The 19,393-nt window shown below is 37.3% G+C and overlaps 1 protein-coding gene across 1 annotated transcript in view; it reads right to left on the bottom strand.

Annotated features, from left to right (window-relative positions):
• Positions 1-19,393, bottom strand: part of KCNQ1 (potassium voltage-gated channel subfamily Q member 1) — a 330,334-nt gene that overhangs the window by 218,002 nt on the left and 92,939 nt on the right. The window contains exons 9-13 of the mRNA XM_059474699.1: positions 18,364-18,486; positions 17,206-17,347; positions 15,867-15,893; positions 13,458-13,523; positions 10,432-10,552 (exon numbers count right to left, since the gene is read on the bottom strand). Of these exons, the coding sequence (XP_059330682.1) occupies positions 10,432-10,552; positions 13,458-13,523; positions 15,867-15,893; positions 17,206-17,347; positions 18,364-18,486 (479 nt within the window). The remainder of the gene's footprint in view (positions 1-10,431; positions 10,553-13,457; positions 13,524-15,866; positions 15,894-17,205; positions 17,348-18,363; positions 18,487-19,393) is intronic.

The following is a 19,393-nucleotide window of genomic DNA, read 5'->3' on the forward strand; positions in this document are numbered from 1 at the left end:
CTAGGAACTAAGAATGGCAAAGTTAATTTCCTGGGAGTTACTACTTCTGAATATACAGCCACATAGTTCCTAGAGGAAAATCAAGATGTCTAGAATGCAGCGTCACAAATTTAGTACCAGAAAACAATAAAGCAGTCAAGCCAACTGTAATGATTTGAGTCTGAAACACATCAATTTGCCAATAGAATTAAAGGCATCACATCCCAAACATAAACACATCCAGTGGTATCACCAAGATCAGCTGACTTTCCTCCCATGTCCTCAGCTCATTTCCTCCTGCTGCTGCTGATACAGCTATTCCTGTTCACCGAAGCTTACATCCTTCAATTACTCTCTTTCCTCCTCTCTCATTCTCCTACAACCCATCTGCTTCTCCACAGCATCCCCAAGACTTTTCCCTTCCTCTCCAACCCTCCCCAACCCAATTCACTCCAGCCTTTCAGTGAGCTGACCACAGGGAGTACAGATGGGACAAGGGGAACACAGGAACGAAGGTACAGCTTGCTGACTCATTTTGTTTTCCTACTACCCAAACCCTCTCCTCCTCTTTTTTCAGTCTCTGTACCAGACCTGTCACTACTGCCACATGCACTTTGAATGTTTTCTCCATCAAAGCGTAACTCTGTAGAGCTATCAATCTCCTTTCTCTACTGCATGTTTTATGTTCTGCAGTCTACACAAATGCCTAATCAGGTAGGAGCTGGACTCAAAACTTGCAATTCAGATGTGAATATTCTCAGACTTCAGATTCTTAGCTTGCTTTTATCCCTTCCTCCCTTCCTTTTTTTTTTTTTTGTTATCTAGATCTTTCTGACACAAGGACACCTTGCATGCATAAAAAAAGTTATTAACAAACAAGAGACTCCTGACATTCAAATATTTTAAATAATACATTCTTCTCTCAGTTGATCTGCAAACTATACTGACTACAGCTCCATTAGGTATGATCTATATTGAACTGCTTTTGTGAGAAGTTCATACCTTTAAACTGTGCTTCTCTCAGAAAAAGAGTTCCTAGTTGTACCATGGCTCAGATGTGCTATTGGTGGAAATACTGCAAAGTCTGTGGCATACATTATTTTTCAGTTCATAACTCACAGGAAAAGTCTGAAAGCTTTCAAGCTTTCAGACAAAAAGACAGAAACAATTAAGAGCTCTAATAATCTGATCCTGCTGTTTGTAGTAATTTAAAATTATTCATGTGTTTCAATATGGAAGTGATTTAACATAATTTAGCAAACCTGAAACCTACATTAAGATGTAATAATGATGAATGGATGAGACACAGCACACACACTTAGAGAAAACCTCAGAGTCCTGCAGAGTAAAGGAAGTACACCAGAAAACCTGGCAGGTGCCCCAATGTGGGTGGTCTAAAAAAAAAAAATCCAAACCAAAAAGCTAACCACCACAAAACCCCCCACAAAATTCAAAATTAGCATCTGAAATCTTTACATAGGCAGAATTGCGTTAGGTTTCTAAAATAAAAAGCAGATGGACTGAGAACACTTTCTAAGTTCACTGAAGAATAAATACTATGGTTGCATCCCCCCATTATTTATTATCCCAGCAGCCAATTTAGGACTCAAACACAGCTATTTCTGGTCTACTACCTTCCAGTCCTTGGCATAGGCTCCACATACACCAACCACAGTGCAAATCTTCTGGGACAAAGCTTAGTGCAAATCTTTACCTTTCCTTCCAGACAAAGACATTTCTCACAAAACCTAAAAATTCTGAAGTTCCAAGAAATTAAAAATCAAGAATAATGACTGGAATGCCAACTTTTTAGTGTATTTATCACAGTTTGAACACAGATAGTTTTGTAACATCTGTTTAATTAGGCACACCTGACTTCCTGTTCCTGCTGCATTACCCATTTATTTTATGGGATGGGTAATAACAAGAACCATTAAACGTTGCCCAGTTTTAAAAATAGCAAAGAGTAGAGGGTGGAAAGAGAAAATAAATACTTTTTCTTTTACACTGTAGTGAGGAATGTTGTGATATTTTGGGGTTCTATAATCAAATAAAAATTATGAGCTATTTTTTAAAATATTAGGCATTTCTATAATAAAATCACATACTTTAAAAAATTAAGTTGGTTGACAATTTTTTTTGTTTGCTTTTATAAAAAAAAATTCCCAAACAAATTACATACATACTGGTGTCAAAATTTTCAGCAGGGGTGGTATGACTTTGGTATCTATGAGGTGTTCCCAAGTTACAGACAGTGCCAAATAGGTACTGATTATGAAAAAAAAAATAGATACAAGGGCTCAACTGCTTTTTCAATTAAAAGCTGCACTACATGGAAAAATCAAGGATAGTTCAAATACATTTCACTGCCTACATGTTAAAGGTTTCACCAAAGTGAACTTAATGCCAGACACAGACATGTAAGTAATTTCAAGTAATGCAAGGACCAGCTTTCTGTTCACTGCCTTTCTTATTTGTTCTGTAATGACCACAAAACTTTTCTGGCATCATCTGGTGCTTTGTAATCATGCACAGTCTGGATTATGGAACTGGCCTCCTTGGAAGTGCCATCCCTCCAAAAAACACTACACCTACAAAATGCACCCTCACAACCTTTCATTAACCAAAATGAATGTTTCGTTTCTGCTGTGCTCTGCTCACTTCACCAGCTCTCTGCAGGACGTTGTGTCATGCTGAACATTCTCTGCCTCTGTTTTCAAGGCTGTAATTTTTAGGGGCCCAAAATTCCTGAAAGACCAAGTTCCTTGGAGCCACGCCACTCAACAAGTCCCCTTCTCAGGAAGAGTCACATTTCTGTACCAATGACACTTGGCTGCACAGGAGATGGAGGCTGGGTGTTGGGCAGGCCCTGATCAAAAGGACATGAGGATAGATCACCACCACCAGTTACCACTTTTTGATTAATTTCCCTTTTCACATTATACTCCACATTTTACATGGGAAGAGGAAAGGGAAAAATTAACACAAACATCAGTTTTCCTTGGGAAAGACAGACATAAAGGAGTAACCAGCCAAGTTCACAATAACAAGCTTCTGTATTTATTTTTATCCCAAAAAGCACTCAGTAACCACAGAACTGAGAGGTATACAGGAACCTGAGAAAAACACAGACCAAAACACAACCACAGGCAATAGGTCAGTGCTTAGCTTTAGTCTGCTAACAAGCTGACAACTAGTGTAAGATATTTAAGGTATTTTGTCTGCAAGACAGTGAAAATACTTCAGTTTTTCCCAGCTGAACTTCCTGCTGGAAGTGAAACAAAACACAGTTCTACACACAGTGTAACAAAGTTAGAAACCCTCAGTGAAATCACAACTATATTCAGTCCTTGCAGTCACAGAAAAAAAAATTTCAATCAAGAGTTCCATGATCTTCTATGAGCTTTCTATCCAGAGCAAGTGCCAAGGCCATACATGCTGCACTTCACACACCCAGCATCCAGGATGATGCAGAGAGCTCCCAGTTTTACAGCTTTGCTATGGATTTGGCAAATGTTTAAACCAAAACCTTCCACTTCTGTAAGCTTTGCTACACCAACAGGGTGTTAATCACACTTGGCCATGTTTTTAACTTTGGAAAAAAATCATCAATAGTGATCAGAAAGAGCAGCTGCAGAAGAAAGTGTTTAATGTATCAATGTTGTAATTGAATTTCCAGAGAAATACAGCAAGAGGAAAACACTGCATTTAGTCTGGATTGGGTACTGCTCATACTGGGAGCAGCATTTGCTTATGAAAAAAACCTGCAACAATTTCACAAAGTTAGTAAGAAAATGTATTGATAATATATTCAAGCAATTTTCAGGTCACTTTTACCCACAAAATGTACATCATGCAATTTCCTGGACAATTACAGTATTAGGCCAGGTAAACTAATCCATTTACACCTCTTGGAATTGTTTCCCTGTGCATTAACACTTTACAGAAAAGTATTTTCCTGTAGCATTGCTGTTCTGGTGCACTATTTAACAATATTTAAACCAGCTGTTGATGTCCGTTTTTCCAATAAAGTGTACTTTATGACAAAAGATGCTCTAACAAGACCTTATTAAAATTAGTGATCCAAGTATTAAAGCACAAAGGTCACATGTGCTATTGGTTTTAAATACCACAATGTTCCATGCCTGGACTTGATAGCTCAGCCTGGAACTAGATGATTAGGTCAAAAATATATCAGATTAACTATTTCCTTGTTAGGCATTGTTGGTTTCCAACTCTGCCCCAAGCACAGACATGGATATCGGTGACTACACTCATCCACAGCCATCATTTCACTAAAGAATTTTTTTTTTTAACAAACACTAATATTTTGACCAATACCAGAATAATTTTTTTTCCTAAAAATGCATTTGCTAATTTGTGTCTGCACATGGAATAAACCTCAGTAGTCAACGATGTCTCTTGGCTGCCACATACTGACCTTGACAGGCATTCCTACAGCCTCATACCAATACCAGGTTTTCCTGCTGGAAAGCTCTGATGTTGAATCCAGTGTCTTTGCTGCACAGATTTAGCACAGTCCATGCAGCATCTCTGGGCATAATGTTGCCCATAGATTTTGGAGTATTCAAATCTAAATGCTACTTACAAGTATTAAATTTTACAACTTCCTAACTTTGCTGGTAAAAAAAAAACAAAAAGAAAAAAATGGTATTGGTAAACAATTTTTTTAAAATCTATTAATTTTTGCATCGTTAATAAAATGCTAAATGTTATTAAACATATCCTTTTTATTGGATAAAATAACTCCCAATGAAAGTGCACACATTATCAAATAATTAATCAAGTTTTTAACTTCTTTTTGTTATCCAATGTATCTAAACAAAAAGTAAAGCCATTCTCCATCCTCACAACAGAAAAACTTTATTCCTGTCTTGAATTTTAATTCTGGAATTAACTCAAAACCATGATAAAAAAATTAACCTTTTTTTAATATTAGATAAAAGTAGGATATTTTTATTGTCTCCACCATTCAATAAAAATTAAAATAATAAGAAGCAGTTGCACTTATCATTCTGCATGATGCCCAAAGTAAACAATGATAAAAGTTAGTAAGTGGGGAGTAACTTGTTTTTACAGCAGAGGAGCCCTGTACTTCTGAATCACTAAGCAGCTGGAGTCTGGTTTAATTACTCAACATCAATCAAGATGTAAAGCAGCACTTGGAGACCAAGGAATTCAACGTTCATCCGCAATACAAAAGAAATAGCTAAGCTATCTTAGCTTCTGCCTAGACGGTTTGTACACTAGAAAAAGTCAACACATTACTTTTATACCATGTCAGTAACATAAAATAGGAAAACAGTAATTTTGCACTGCACTTGAATGCATCAGGGACAGTTTGCAGTAAGGGAGAAAGGACCATAACAGTCTTATTTCATGCAGGTTTGCAACCTCTAACACAGGAGATATTTGTACAGTACTGACTTCTAGCAAACAGCAGCACCAGTGACAGCACTCCCCTCTCCAATAAAAAAAGATAGAAAGTTAACATAATAAAAAGAGAAGATGTGAAATTGCAAACTCTACTTACTTGCCTGATTTTTTTAATCTTGTTAATTCTTTGATATAAGTCTTTTACTGTGATTATGCTCATATTAAAAACACAGCACATTAATGCTGCAGCTTGATGGAGTGCTACAGCCTTTTACAGGATCAAAGGGAATCTGATTATCCCTTCTGCTTTTCAGAGCTACAGACATATACTGCACACTCTGTCTATTCTATGAAAAAAAGCAACCACCCACCACAGTACACAAGAAAAGCTCCCTGAAGATAAAAGAGGTAAGTAACCACACGGACAGATGTTCACCACACCACTGATTGCACTGACAGAAGCTGCTCAGTTGCTGCAGTATCAAGGGTGAAATAAGACACCATGAAAAACTGCCCAAGTCTTCAGCACATCTCAGGTTAATCCACATATAAAAATAAATACCATAAGTAACTGCCTGTTTTACAGAAGACACAGTCAGTCAACTTTAGCCAAGTCTGCCATGGACATCAGATGCAGAACACAGGAACAGTTTTGTCTGCTGGGATCCCCCCTATTCCCTATCATACAAACACAGAACGGGCACCAGCTCAAAGGGCCGCCAGGTGAGGCATAGGATGGCTGAATAGATATATATATCCAGATGCAACAGCCCCTGCTAATGTCACATTTGTCTCTGCACAGCCCTTCCACACCAAAGGGAATAACTGAGGGAAACAGTCCTCCTCTTTTACTATTAAATCAGCAGATTGTAAGCAGAATTCCTAAGGGAGCTTGATGACACACTGAAACATGCTGAATGAGAAAGGATGCTGCCCAGCATCCATCAAGCACTGAAGCCCTTTCTGTAGCAAGTCAAGCAAATGACTGGAAAAATGGCATGTGACAGTAACCAGTGATGACTGAACATTAAGCTCTGGTCTTAACTCAAGGATGTTCTTACAAAGCTGCTATCACTGCTCTTCTTCTAATGTGCCCTGTCATTAATGATAAAACGGACCCCATGGAAGTCATGGTTTAAATGTTGCTAACAGCATTTCAAAGAGAATTCTTGTGACAGCAGAAGTCAGCTCTTCCATCTGGCCCATTTGAGAGTGAAACTGAAATATTTGCTCAGACTTCAGAAGGTCATTTTGGAATAGAAGAAGATAAAAGCAGGAATCTTTTACAATATGACCTAGCAAATCAAAGCAAATAGGGATTCCACTCACTGATAATCCAAAAGAAAAGAGACAGTTATAAGACAAATACAGCACTGTTTGTTCTAGGCAATGTGGCTGTATCTCTTGCCAACAACCTATATACTGGTAATTAAAACATAGAACACTTCATAAAAATATAAAAGAAAAGAGAAAGAAAACATTATTTCCAACAAAAGCCAGCGGTAACTGCAGCACCATGGACACTGCACTCAGTGTTTCCCAGCACACTTCATCTTAAATATTGCAAAGGGATCAAAAGCATCCATTTCAATAATTCAGAAACTTCCATCCATTATCATGTCCTCTCAGTCTGGAAATTATTAAAAAGTCCTAAATCTGTTTGCTTAATTATTACATCTATTACACTGTTTAACAAGGAGGGGGTTATTTTTAAAATGTCACGACAGAACGCTTTCAGGATGGAAGCGTTATAACACTTAATAATAAAAATGAAGTGCTTTTTGTTTTTAATGTAAGGCTTTCCTTTGAGTGTAAGCCCACTGTATAAAATCTAAGATCACATCAGTATATCTCTGCAGGAAGAAAATTATTCTATATGTAAATAGACAAGCCCACTGCTTAACTAATTAAATGCATTTTCATCATCCTAGTTATGACATACCTGAAACATCTGGGGAAGAGTCATTAAAACATCAAGAATTATTGTCATTTTGATACAGCCAATAACAGGATCACAAATATGTCACGTTAGCTAATGCTTACACCCAGAAATACATGCAGTCAGCTGGATCCACAGTATTGCTGAAATTAGGCAATTACACAAACACAGGGCAAGAGCCTCTTGGTAATGGAGCCTCAGCTACAAGTAGCATTGATTTTCCACTGCTTTAAAATGCAAATAAAACCAAAGAGTCAACACAGTGAAACAGAGCAGCAGACAATCTGGGAACACACAATCTGGGAGAAATAAACCAGTGAGAAGTCCAGAGAAGAGGGCTGGTATTGCTGCAGTCCCCTTTTCTATTTCACTTTTACAACACAACAGACCACAGCAAGCATTAAAGGACCAAGTTTTGTCAGAAACATCACACTGTGAGATGTTTCATTTTTTAAACTGTTACAGGTAATTTTATAGGTTGTCCTGTTTGAACATCAGGCCTCAGTGTCCTTTAATTATTATTTTTGTTTTTTGTTTCCTCAAAGGGATACTGATAGTGGTTAAGTGATAGAGTAGTCTTTCTTAATGAAAGATTTCCCATTAGCAATTCCATAGAAGGAGGGCTACATTAAATACAACATTTACTTCAATACAGGTTTAAAATAGAGTTAGACATATGTCCTGCCAAAAAAAAACCCCACACCTGCATTCTTATAATTGGACATAGAACCAGTACTATTAAACTCAGTGAGAATATGCATCTACATTTACCAAAAGATAATTTTTGCATAAACAAGCAGGGATCTGAAATTTAATTTAAAGGGAAGCCTTAAGCCCTTTACCACAAGGCTTGAAATTTGGCATTTACTTTCCAGGACTAGCAAAGGAAAGGAACTCGGCCTCATTGGTTTCTAAACCACAAGGATGCCAAGAGTTTCCTCTTCAGTACCACAGCATGTGCCCCACTGTTCTGACATATCTGTGCTACCTGTCAAAAGGAAATATTTTTCATACTGTTGGCTAAAAGCTTTCTAGCTACATGTCTCAAATTAACTATGTAAAATTTACTCATGTATTCATGACTTTCAAAAATTAACATCTATTCTGGAGTCACCTTTTTGTGATTAATGGATAAGTTAATGCACATGTTGCAATTGGTCAGGAAATAGTTCCATGAATCCCAAATCCATGCATCCTCAGGTCAAGTATTTTACATTATGCTTCCAATTCTGAAAATGTCTTTGTGTTTCTGCTTCTCTGATAGAGTATGAACTACTTTTAAGACCTAAAACTAGATATACTCACACTTAATTTGACCTGTCTATACTGTGGCTAGTCCCATAATTTTGTTGAGTATTTGGGTTTGCATTAAAAAACACAGATTTTCACTAACTTTTTGACTAACCCTCATATCTGGTGCTGATCTGACACTGTTTAAGGCCTTTTAATTAACTGTGCACAAAGTACATGCACCTTCAAGCAAACAAGTCTCAGGATCTACATTTGGGCACCCATATTTCAAAGGGACACATTTAAATTAATTTTTTATTGATTTAAATTAACATTTTATCCAGTTTTACATTTCGTCCAATTCATTCAGTTTTCAATTGAAACCAAAAGTCTTAGAAGAACCAAAGAATCCTATTTTCTCCACCCTAGCAGAGGCTCAATTCAAATTCAAATGTACAGATTTTGTACTGTCCCATCATTCATGCCTTAGAGCAATCTAGGGAAATTTAAACAAAGGTTACAACCAAAAATTAAGGGAGTAAAAGAGAATTATATGTTACTAAAAGTTTGGTGATGTTCTTCATCTGAAACACACCTATTCAGCTACTACCCAAACTGGACTTAAAGATGACAGAGTGCTTTGTGAAATGTATCAATAAGAAATAGCTACATAATTCCCAGACTCAGAAAGGATAATGGAAACTCCTAGCACACAAATTTATTTAAAAAAAAAAAAAGAAAAAAAGTGGTTTTGTTGCTCCATTGTTCTTGTCTAAGGCTTGAGGAAATTTATTACTTCCTCCTCCTGCTTGTACTAAGAAATCTTCCAGAATACAAGTCTCTTAAATCCCCTTCCTACAAACAGATGTACACTTGGGTGAATCAGATGAAAATGCCAATACCTTTGCTTGGGGACAGGGAAGACTCCCCCCAAACATATTCTTTTTCTTTAATAAATGCCCTTCCAAAATGGCTCTAAAAATTATTTTGTAATATTTAGTAGTCTGCTAACTATAGTGTATAGGAAGAAGGCCTGGAAGTTGGCAGCAGGCATTTCTACATGTTTTGTACCTCAGAAATACAAGTATGCCAAGAATTTTCATCTGTGGTTTCACTGCAGAAATCCTCACATTTCTAGAGTGGAAAACATTGTTTCATTCCTCTACTAGAGGGTATACTGCCACACATTTACTATGGCAAACAAGTAACATTTTTCAGGATTTTGAATTACACAACGTCAGAAGATTTAAAGGCATTTAAAGAAAAATCTGCTGCAACACTTTTTTTTTAAAGAATAATCTGAGAACCTGAAATACCATTTTAGCATAAAAGACAAGTGGAAAATCATCTTCCACAAGGGAAAATACTAACGTCCCATCCCATACACACACCCCTACAGGCTTATGTCAGATCTTTTTTTAATATACAACAAAGCAATAATAATGATCAGAGTTTTTCTTCAAATGTAGAACATAATTTGACCATTAGAGAAAGTGCTGCTGAAATAGAGAGACTTTTATTTCATACCAGTAGTATGTAAAATTTGCACTTCAAAACTATTCCACTGGAAAATGGTGGAGGGAGTAAGATAACCTTCACCAGGCAAGTACTCCCACACATTGCCTCCACACAAAAATCTTGAGGCTATCAGCCATCAGCTGCCCAGAGACATTAGCTGAAAACTAAAGCCTTGTGTCACAGCCAAGTGAACTTGTCTTTAGGTCAGCATGAAGATTTACTGGCGGCCAGAACAGGATACTCCAACGTCAAGGTGAAAAGGGTTTGACGCAAACATCTGAGATATTTGAGCCCTGTCAGCCCCTCCCACCTCAAGTGCCTTCTCTTGTCTAAGCCAACCAATGCCCAGTTCAGCAGGCTGGACTTACTGTGAGATGTGAGTTATTGGGGTCAGCAGGGTCTCGCCCTCCAGGTCAAGCTCATCGGCAAAGCTGCTGGTCCTGATGAAGGGTCCTGTGCTCACATCTAGAAATGCTGGGCTCTTTTTTACTGTGGGAAAAGCATGCAGATAACAGTTCAAGCAACAGCATTTGTCTGCAGCTCACCTGGACCGCTGAAATGCTGTACATTTTAAAAGAATACTGAAAACAAAAGTTGCTACCAAAATTGCACATACCGCAGAGTTCACAAAAGGCAAAATTTTAATTCTTCCTCTTCCCAAAGTATTTGAACTTCTGGTGAAGATTAAAACTAATTTTATTCTTTTTTTATTTGTGTTCGTCCTCCTGATACATTAGAATATTCAGTATCTATATGACAGAGAGCTTCTTCTAATAATGCTCTTCTTGCATTATTAAGAGACAATTTGCTGGTTCCCTCTCACACTACGGCATGAGGCCAGCTCAACTTTGGGCTCAGAATCAGGACAGGTGGCAAGATCTCCAGCTCATCCCAGACAAAGTTCTTACTGGGAAGGTTGGTTCACAAAACTTCAGAAATTGAAAGTTTTACTGGCAGATTTACTTGCAGATAGATCATCATTTTCACGGATCCAAGAATTCAGGGAGAGTGTCACAGTTTTCATTTTTAAACTCAGGCTCTGAAATTCTATCAGATACTAACACTAAGAACACCAAGTGCTTTTTCTAACATGGCTCTAACATTTGTTAGAGAAGCCACAACATTTGCATATAAATAAAACTACTGTTGTGGTTTACATGATTGTAAATGAATTTACAGAAAATAAAATTTGATAACATTCCATATAAATCATAGGTAATTGTGACAAGTCCACAGAAACTTTTGTCAGTCCAACTGGCTGGAATATGCAATAAAACAAATGAAATGTTGCAATTTATGAAAACTCTACTTATATTTATGAAATATTCAATAAAATATTTTATAATATAGCAGTAAATAATGGTCTGCCAAAAAGCCACACAAAACCTAAAGGAATACAACAAAAATAGATAACTTAAATGTAGCTGATATTTCCTGAGAATTCAAATGGGAATATCAGGAAACAATTATTTTCTTTTAATGTAACCATTTTACTCAGGTAATTGGGTCTTTTCATATGGGAGAAATGGAATTGAATTTAAAAAAAACAGAAGACAAAGTATTAATTCATCTTTAAGCACATGGCTGGCCAAACTACAAAAGGAAAGCCTCTGAACTCCAGAAATTGTAATAGGAAAGGATGACCTCTGAAATCACAGTTAAAAAAAAAAAAAGATAACGGTTAGGAGATAAATTTATTACAAGCAAGAGCTACTTGTAGCACTTAAAAATTAAGATTTTGTAGCAAGTTTTAGGAAGCACTAATTTCTATTTTTGCTTTTAGCATCATACTAATATTATGGTATTATACTATTTAATCCCTTTACTATAGCCATCATTCAAAAACATGGCTGTGAAACCAGCAAAATAATTCCAGATAGAGATGTGCAGTGAAATGTGTTTCAAACTTTTCAAACTTTTCTTCAGGCTTTCACCAAATTAATTTTAAGTGCTTTCATTTCTACATGACATAAATGAAACTTTCCCAATTTCTAGCAAATAGGGACTTGCAAATGTTTTTGTTTTCCTGATGGCAAGTGATAAAAACTGCTGAACCTAAAGCCATGTAAAGTGTTTGCTGAACACTCATGAGAGACACAGCACACTCCACACGCAGGGGGATCTGCAGCAACAGCAGTTCTTGGGACAGTCACAGCTATTGCTTTCCAGTTTTGTGGGAAGGGAAAGAAGGACTGGCACAATGAAAAAAGAACCAGAAGTATGGGGATTTTTGAAGGAATTTTGAATGAGTTAGAGATGGGATTTCTGAGTTTTTAGATGGTGTGGTTTATTTTTCTTATTTTCTACATTGGTAGGAAGGGTGAGTTTGGCTCACATCTTTACTGTATGGTTCAGAAACTTACAAGCTTCCTAGTTATAAGACTTTTATGGGATTTATTGACTAATAAAAAACTGCTAATAAGGATATTTATGTTTTTGACCTAATCCTTAAATATTTCATCTTATGGACTCACATTACAGTCTAAGTTTTTTTTTAGTTAATCATGTTATGATACATAACCTACAGCACTAAACTCCTAAACTCACATTACAGTGGATTTTTTAGTAAATCAAGTTATGATACATAACCTACAGCACTCTAAACTCCTTGTTTCCTTTTGTAACTACTTTTATTTTTTCTATATTCTAAATTCCAAAACTCTAAACCTTCTTCTTCTTAATGTCTTTCTGCTTTAAACTATTAAGTCACATTCTCGCTTCTAGTACCTAAGTTTGGAAGCCTTTTCCAATGTCTCAAATCAAATTCTCTGTTTAATTCTAAGCTTTGAAAATTCCCTGCATTTCAAATTCTAACACCAAAGTCAAGACTGGGCTTTGGCCTATTTGAAAGAACCCTTGTGTGAGCACATAGCAAGCAGGAGCTGATTAGAATGAGGCAAATATGGTATCTGCTTCCCTCTGTTTTAAAAATTTCTGAGATGATCATAACTAAGAAAAAACCATGGCCTTATGAGAGTTTCTCTGCCTCAAAGTGCCTTGAAACAGGGCTCAAGCAGAACACCAGGGAGCACATTTTTTGACTTATGAAAATTAATTCATAGCCATTAGACATTGGACAAGTCTTTCTTAGAAAGCAGTGTTAAGAATATGCTTTAAAAAGACGCAATTTCTACATATGAAGGCTAAAGAGAAAAACAAAGATGAAGCTTTAGACATTAGTTTTCAATGGATAATAATGGGTGAATTTGAACATTTTCAATTTACAACCTGAACAACCTCCAGACTCAAAATTCTACTCAAACATCTCTTTTTAGAAACCAGCTCTATAATTTTTTGTGCCACAGAAAACAGCTCCAGACAGAGCATTGCAAAGATTTAGTAATTAACAAAGGTGATGAAACATGATGGAACAATGAAATATTATGAGCATTACCTGGAGAGGAAGGAGCGCTGGAAGACTGCTGGTCTGTGGAAAAGGATGGCCAGGAGCGCTGACAATCTGAGTCAGAGTGAAGATGCACATGAGACAGAGATAGGAGAAGTGAAAAGAAAAAAAAATAAAAGAAAAAAAAATAGAAGATCCAGACAGACAGCTAAGGAGATGCAGACATACCTAAAATTTAGTATATTCTACCTGACACAAAATTTAAAATACTATAGAAAACAGTGTATGAAACTGTACAAGAGTGCAGATTCACGTTGGCAGAATGTTCACTGGCCACTGTGGAGGGGTCATGGCTTTTCCAAGCTCATTTTTCACGGCAGTGTCAACTGGTGCAAGATATTCCTCCCTACAGGCCAGTCACTGTTTGCCCCTTTCCTCCAGACTTCTGGGTTTCTCAAGTCTTTCCCTTTCCTAAGTGTCCCACGGGTCAGACCCCTCTCATTCTGGCTCACACTGTTCACAGAGCAGCTCTCTCCTGGTCAGGGTTCAGTGCTGCCAGGTAGATGGGGCAGTTTGGACACCCACATCTGAAGCTTCCAAGCACATCCCATAAAAAGTTTTTGAAGCTGCCCACTTCAACCAAGTAAACCAAGTGCCTGCCTCAAGCTGAATTTCTTGGGGAAATATTTCAGGCAAGCAAGAGGAGTCAGTGATGAGAAGGAGTCTCAGCAAAACACACAATCTTTACATTGTGTTTAGTTCTTTTGAATAGCATTATGCTATTAATAACTATTTGATTAAGAACTGCCTGTGAATTCACACACTTGGACAGGCTGATACTTCTCAGGAGTGGTGCCTTTTATGCAATGAGAAAAACTCTTAAAATAAAAAATGCATTGGAGTAAAAAAACAGAAAAAAAGCCCCTCATTTTGCAAGTGTCCTCTCAGTGCTACACACGTCCTGGTTCCAGCCAGGACAAGGTTAATTTTTGCAGTAGCCAGGATGGGCCATGGATCCTTTGGGTTTTGCTGTACTGACGATGCCAGGAGAACAAAAGGAGGGAGAAAAAGCTGGAAATCCCTTGTTGCACAAAATACTGGCAGGGAAGCCAGATGAGGGATCCAGGAGTGTGAAGACTGAAGTATAAGTGGGCAGCTCAAAAATTTACTGAATGTGAGAAAGCAGCATATGGATATGTTACTAGAGGCTTTCTGAAGGCCTAATTAAAGCTGAATGAGTATCCTTTATCCTTGTACTTTCTAGTTTCTTCCTTCTAAACTTTTGACTTGGCAGCTCCAGTTTTCTGTGCAGATAATCTTTTTCACAGAAAGTAAAATAACACACTCTCCTCTTTGAGCTGCTGTGAGAACAGTGTTGGACACCCTCTCAGCTCCACTGAGGTCTGGTTGCCTGGCTGGGACACAGAAACTGAACCTGTCATGGCTGGTAAAGCTCCTCTGATATTTCCCCAAGATGAAGGCATTTCTTGTTCACGTAAAACAGGTGATTTGTTTGGTGGCTCTTTCTGCACTCCTCATCTTCTTCCACCATGTCTATCCCCACCAAAGATGCACCTCGTGGAATGGTGGAAACTGGGAAAATCAAGGATTGATGGGGGGAGTCCAAGAGATTCAGTTTGGTTTTGCTGTTTTTACACCTTAATTGCACCTGTGTCCCATGTGGGTTCAGGGGTGAAACTGAACTTTGCCATTTCTGTCAATTTAATCTGAGCCTGAGCATCCTTGCACTCAGTCACTGGAAGGAAGCCTCTGCTGTCTGCAGTGGATTCAGAGCAAACTTACAGGTGGCTCATAGCACTCTCACTAAACCACAGAGGTCTTTTGCCCAGACCTAGCCCTAATCCTGCTGTCTTTGGGGAGCACTCAATTGCTAAGGAAGTGCCTAAGCAAGCACATTAGAAACATCACAGGACTACATGGCTGCTTAAGTGATCACAGAATCCAGACAAACAGTAAAATAAATTATTTAATTTATGGGTCCCCATCTGTTCACAAATATCGACAGCATATTTTTACAGGAACAGATGCATGTACTTCAGAATGCACAGCACTCGGGGGTCAAATCTGAACCTAATTAAGTTATTTAGAAATTAATTTGCATCATATGCTTAGATAACTACTGGATGAATTATACCTTATTTAATAGAAAATTATATTTTTCTATTGGCAATATATGCATGAGCAATTTTTCTCAAATATAAAACCATTAGAGGTTCTGTACTTATACAAATGAGTGCTCAGTTTTCTCTTTGTAATGAGACTGGGTGCAGTTGTGATTCCAAGTGTGAGAATGCACATTTTCTGTCTGTCTAGATCTCCTTGGCTGCAAAAGATTTCTTAGAAATTATACGGCACTAGACACACATGAAAAGCACTGCAAACATTACACTGTCACAAGCTGGCATGCCATAAACAGAATTATTTTCCTCAACTTACCAGGCAATTTTAACATTCCTGTTTGTCCTGTATACTTGTAACAGTTTATAGAGGAGAACACAGATAAAAAAGAAAAAAGATAAGTGTCAGAAGAAATGAGAGAAATCCTTTTACAGAAAGCTATAGAGCTGACTTTTGAAATAGCAAAAGCAGGCTGCCATCAAATTGTATTGTCCTTAATCAGCTCAGAAATTTAGTGGTAAAAGGTGGGACTTTACAACTCTAAGCATGGTTCTGTAATTTGATTGTTTTGAAGAAAGTGTCTGTACTCAAATTTTAAGACACTCAGTACTTGTCCACCTTTTAGCAGCTATGTCATTTCTACCAGCAGATGCAACCGGCAACCATTCCTTAGCAGAGGCCAAGAAACAGTGGAAAAGCATGGATGATGCAGAACAACAAAACACAAGCACACCAAAAAAGCACAAGGAAGGCAAGACTTTCTGGTTGAGCTAAAATATGTCCAGTGCCAGCCCATGCTGCTGTCTTATTTTAAAGTCCATTATGTTTATTCATGTCAGCCAAATTTTTTAGGAGAAAAAACATAAGTACTTAAGGTATCTATAATCAATAAAACACACCTTAAAAATTAAACCTTGCTCTTGTTGCCAAAATTTGAGCAACACATTAAAAACTTCCAATAAAAGTACATTTGTAAAAATGCCACATTTTAAATTCAGAGTTATTCTGGAAGTTCAGTGCAGCAAAAGCAAATATAGATAAGCTATTAATCATAAGGTGATTATCAACGTCCTGTCTTCTTTTTCGTCATACTGTACCATTTTGTACATTTACAGTGACATTTAATACAGATGGATCCACATTTATCTTAAGTACTTCTGCTTTCAAAACTTGATTCACAGCCTACTGCACAGAGCAGATGGCATGAGCACATGATGATTTCATGTAGCAGACTATGTTTGGTGCAGCCAAGGCACATCAATCCTTTTTGGTTCAGGTACAAGCACAATAGTAACACATCCTGAGTAAATTTCACATGGAAAAGCTGACAGCTAATCCCTGTAATTTCAATCAATTGCAGAATTGGGGAATGCATGCACCAGCCTAAGAGTCTGCTTGCTGGAAGAGCCTAACCAGCTCTTCCAGCAGGCGGAAATGAAAAATTATTTTGTCTGCAGTGAAGCATGCTCATTAAAGCAATGGTTAAACCTCACCCAGACAAGCCAGCAACCAAAGGCAAAAAAGCAAAGTATTCTTGCTTTAGAATGACAAGAGCTTGTTCTTTCCCTCTTTACTACAGATACTAAAAAGGACCTGTATGCAAATCTAATCATGGAACTCATCACAGTTACTGGCATTTTATAATGGAGTTTCTTACCAGCATGTTCAAATGGTTCAAAACTGAAATCAGTTTTCCTGTCCTCGGCCACGTGGTCATAAGTGATGTGTGGTATAGCCAACATCCTGTCTGGAGAAGAAGGCCCATTGTCCTTGTCTAACTTAAATTTCTTCTTTTTAACCTAAAAAAAGCCCCACATAAATTAAATTACTCAAACCAAGTCACAAAGAGTTGTCTCTTCAGTGACGCCTTCAATAATAACACAGTCCCCAATGAGCTATAACCAATTAAAAGAGTGCCTGAATTACATTTGCACGATCCTGCACTGTGTTTCTCATTATGTCGCCCCCTCATCCTGCCAAAACTGGCTAATCACTAGATTTCTGCACATTGTCATTTCCAAATCCCTTGCCTGCAGTTAAAATAGAAAATCTGCTAGTTATGCAGCTGCTTATATAAATCAAACTATTCCAGAATATCTTTATCATTTTATGGATGCAATAAATCACACCTTCAGCACAAAGCCAATGGATATATTGCTACTGAACTCAGATGAACCTTGGAGATACAAGAGAAGGTTTTTGCACAACATCCTCTCCATTTAGCTTGAGACTGCTGTGCAATACTCTTACAACGCAGAGGATGGTGTACTACATAATCTAAAGAGTCTGACAAAGGGGTTTTGTTGCTGTATTTAAAACAAAATAATTCTGAACTTATGGAATCTGTTATTAGGACAATATTACTCTATGAAGGCACAAGAAGTCTTTACCATAAAAGCTTAGAAAATCACAAAATCAATAGGTGAGAGAAACAGAGGCTTTTTTGGGGTTTTGTTTGTTTGTTTGAATCAATTAAAAGTTACGATTTTGGAAATATGACGAAAGTGATTTTCTTTTTATTTTTTACCTTTCCTTATAGTTTTTCAAACAACAGTAGTAAGTAACTAGCTGATGTGCCTGAGTTAAGTCATTATTACTCTTTTCCATTAAAAAATCAAGTTTAGAGAAATTCAGCAAATCAGCTTCTAATTTATAATGTTTGTATACTCAGTCAAAACTGAAATGTAAATCAAAATTTGAAACCAAGTAATAATCTGTAAAACAAGCAGAACAAATAATCTCTAAAGAGTAAAAAAACTCAATCTGACTTAAAATCTTCAAATTACTATAATGTGAATCAATTAGTTATTGATACCATCACCGATTTCTTTGGTTTTGGACTGGGTGAGAGCAAATGGTAATTCCTGGCAGGTTTTCGAATGTAAATTTTCCATGTAGAAGAGTCTGGGTTTTCTGCAGCGTAGCATCTCCATGCAGTCTGGAACAAATGTTTTAAGCAACAGAACAATTATTCAATCAGATCAGTGGTTCGCTGTACAACACAGTAACTTCAAGTAGCATGTCAGTCATTCTTTACTTAATGATATTCTTGAATTTGCCCTCTGGAAACAAACCCAGCATGGTTTAGAACTCTTATTTAGTAAATAGAAACCACATAGTCAGAACTGGGAAACCACACAGAAAGATGAGTCCTTTCAAGTGCAACTTATATTCTCAGTAGCAACAAACAAATAATGAGAGAGAGCTCTAGACCAGACTCAAAAAAGGGTCTAAATTTTATGTTCTGCCCCAGTTTCCTACCTGACTTTAGGCATTTTGCCTATTGTATCCTATGTTACAGGCCCCTACTCAGAAAAAGACAAAAATGGTTCCTTCATGCCTCACAAAAATATGACCAGAAAAAAAAAAAAAGGAGTTGTGATGTGGTCAGTAGGGCTATATTCATATGAAGAAATGCAGCTGTGGGCACAACAGAATAGTACCAGTGGTTAACCAAGAGCCAAAACCCAAACCCAGAACTCCCTCTTGCCAACCACCAATGCTAAAGTCCCATGTTCTAAGGCAAAAGGGAGGAAAAGCAGGGCTAGGAAACAAGACCAACAAGAAAACACTACTGCATTCTCTCTTAACTGTGTAAATACCAGAATTGATTAATAATGAGTCTCCAAATTAAAAAGGCAGATCTTCACTTACTACATGAAGAAAGGACACACTTATACACAAACAATCTAAAGCAGGGAAGGCCACAAAACCCTGCATGAAAGAAACAAAGCAAGGCAGAATGAGAGAGCTAAAGAAACAGCAGTTGGAAAGTAAAGAGTAAGTAAACTTACAGGTGATATATGGTGATATGAGTAAGTAAACTTATATCACCATATAAATCC

This window comes from Ammospiza nelsoni, chromosome 6 (genome assembly GCF_027579445.1).
Source record: "Ammospiza nelsoni isolate bAmmNel1 chromosome 6, bAmmNel1.pri, whole genome shotgun sequence".
Lineage (NCBI taxonomy): Eukaryota > Metazoa > Chordata > Aves > Passeriformes > Passerellidae > Ammospiza > Ammospiza nelsoni.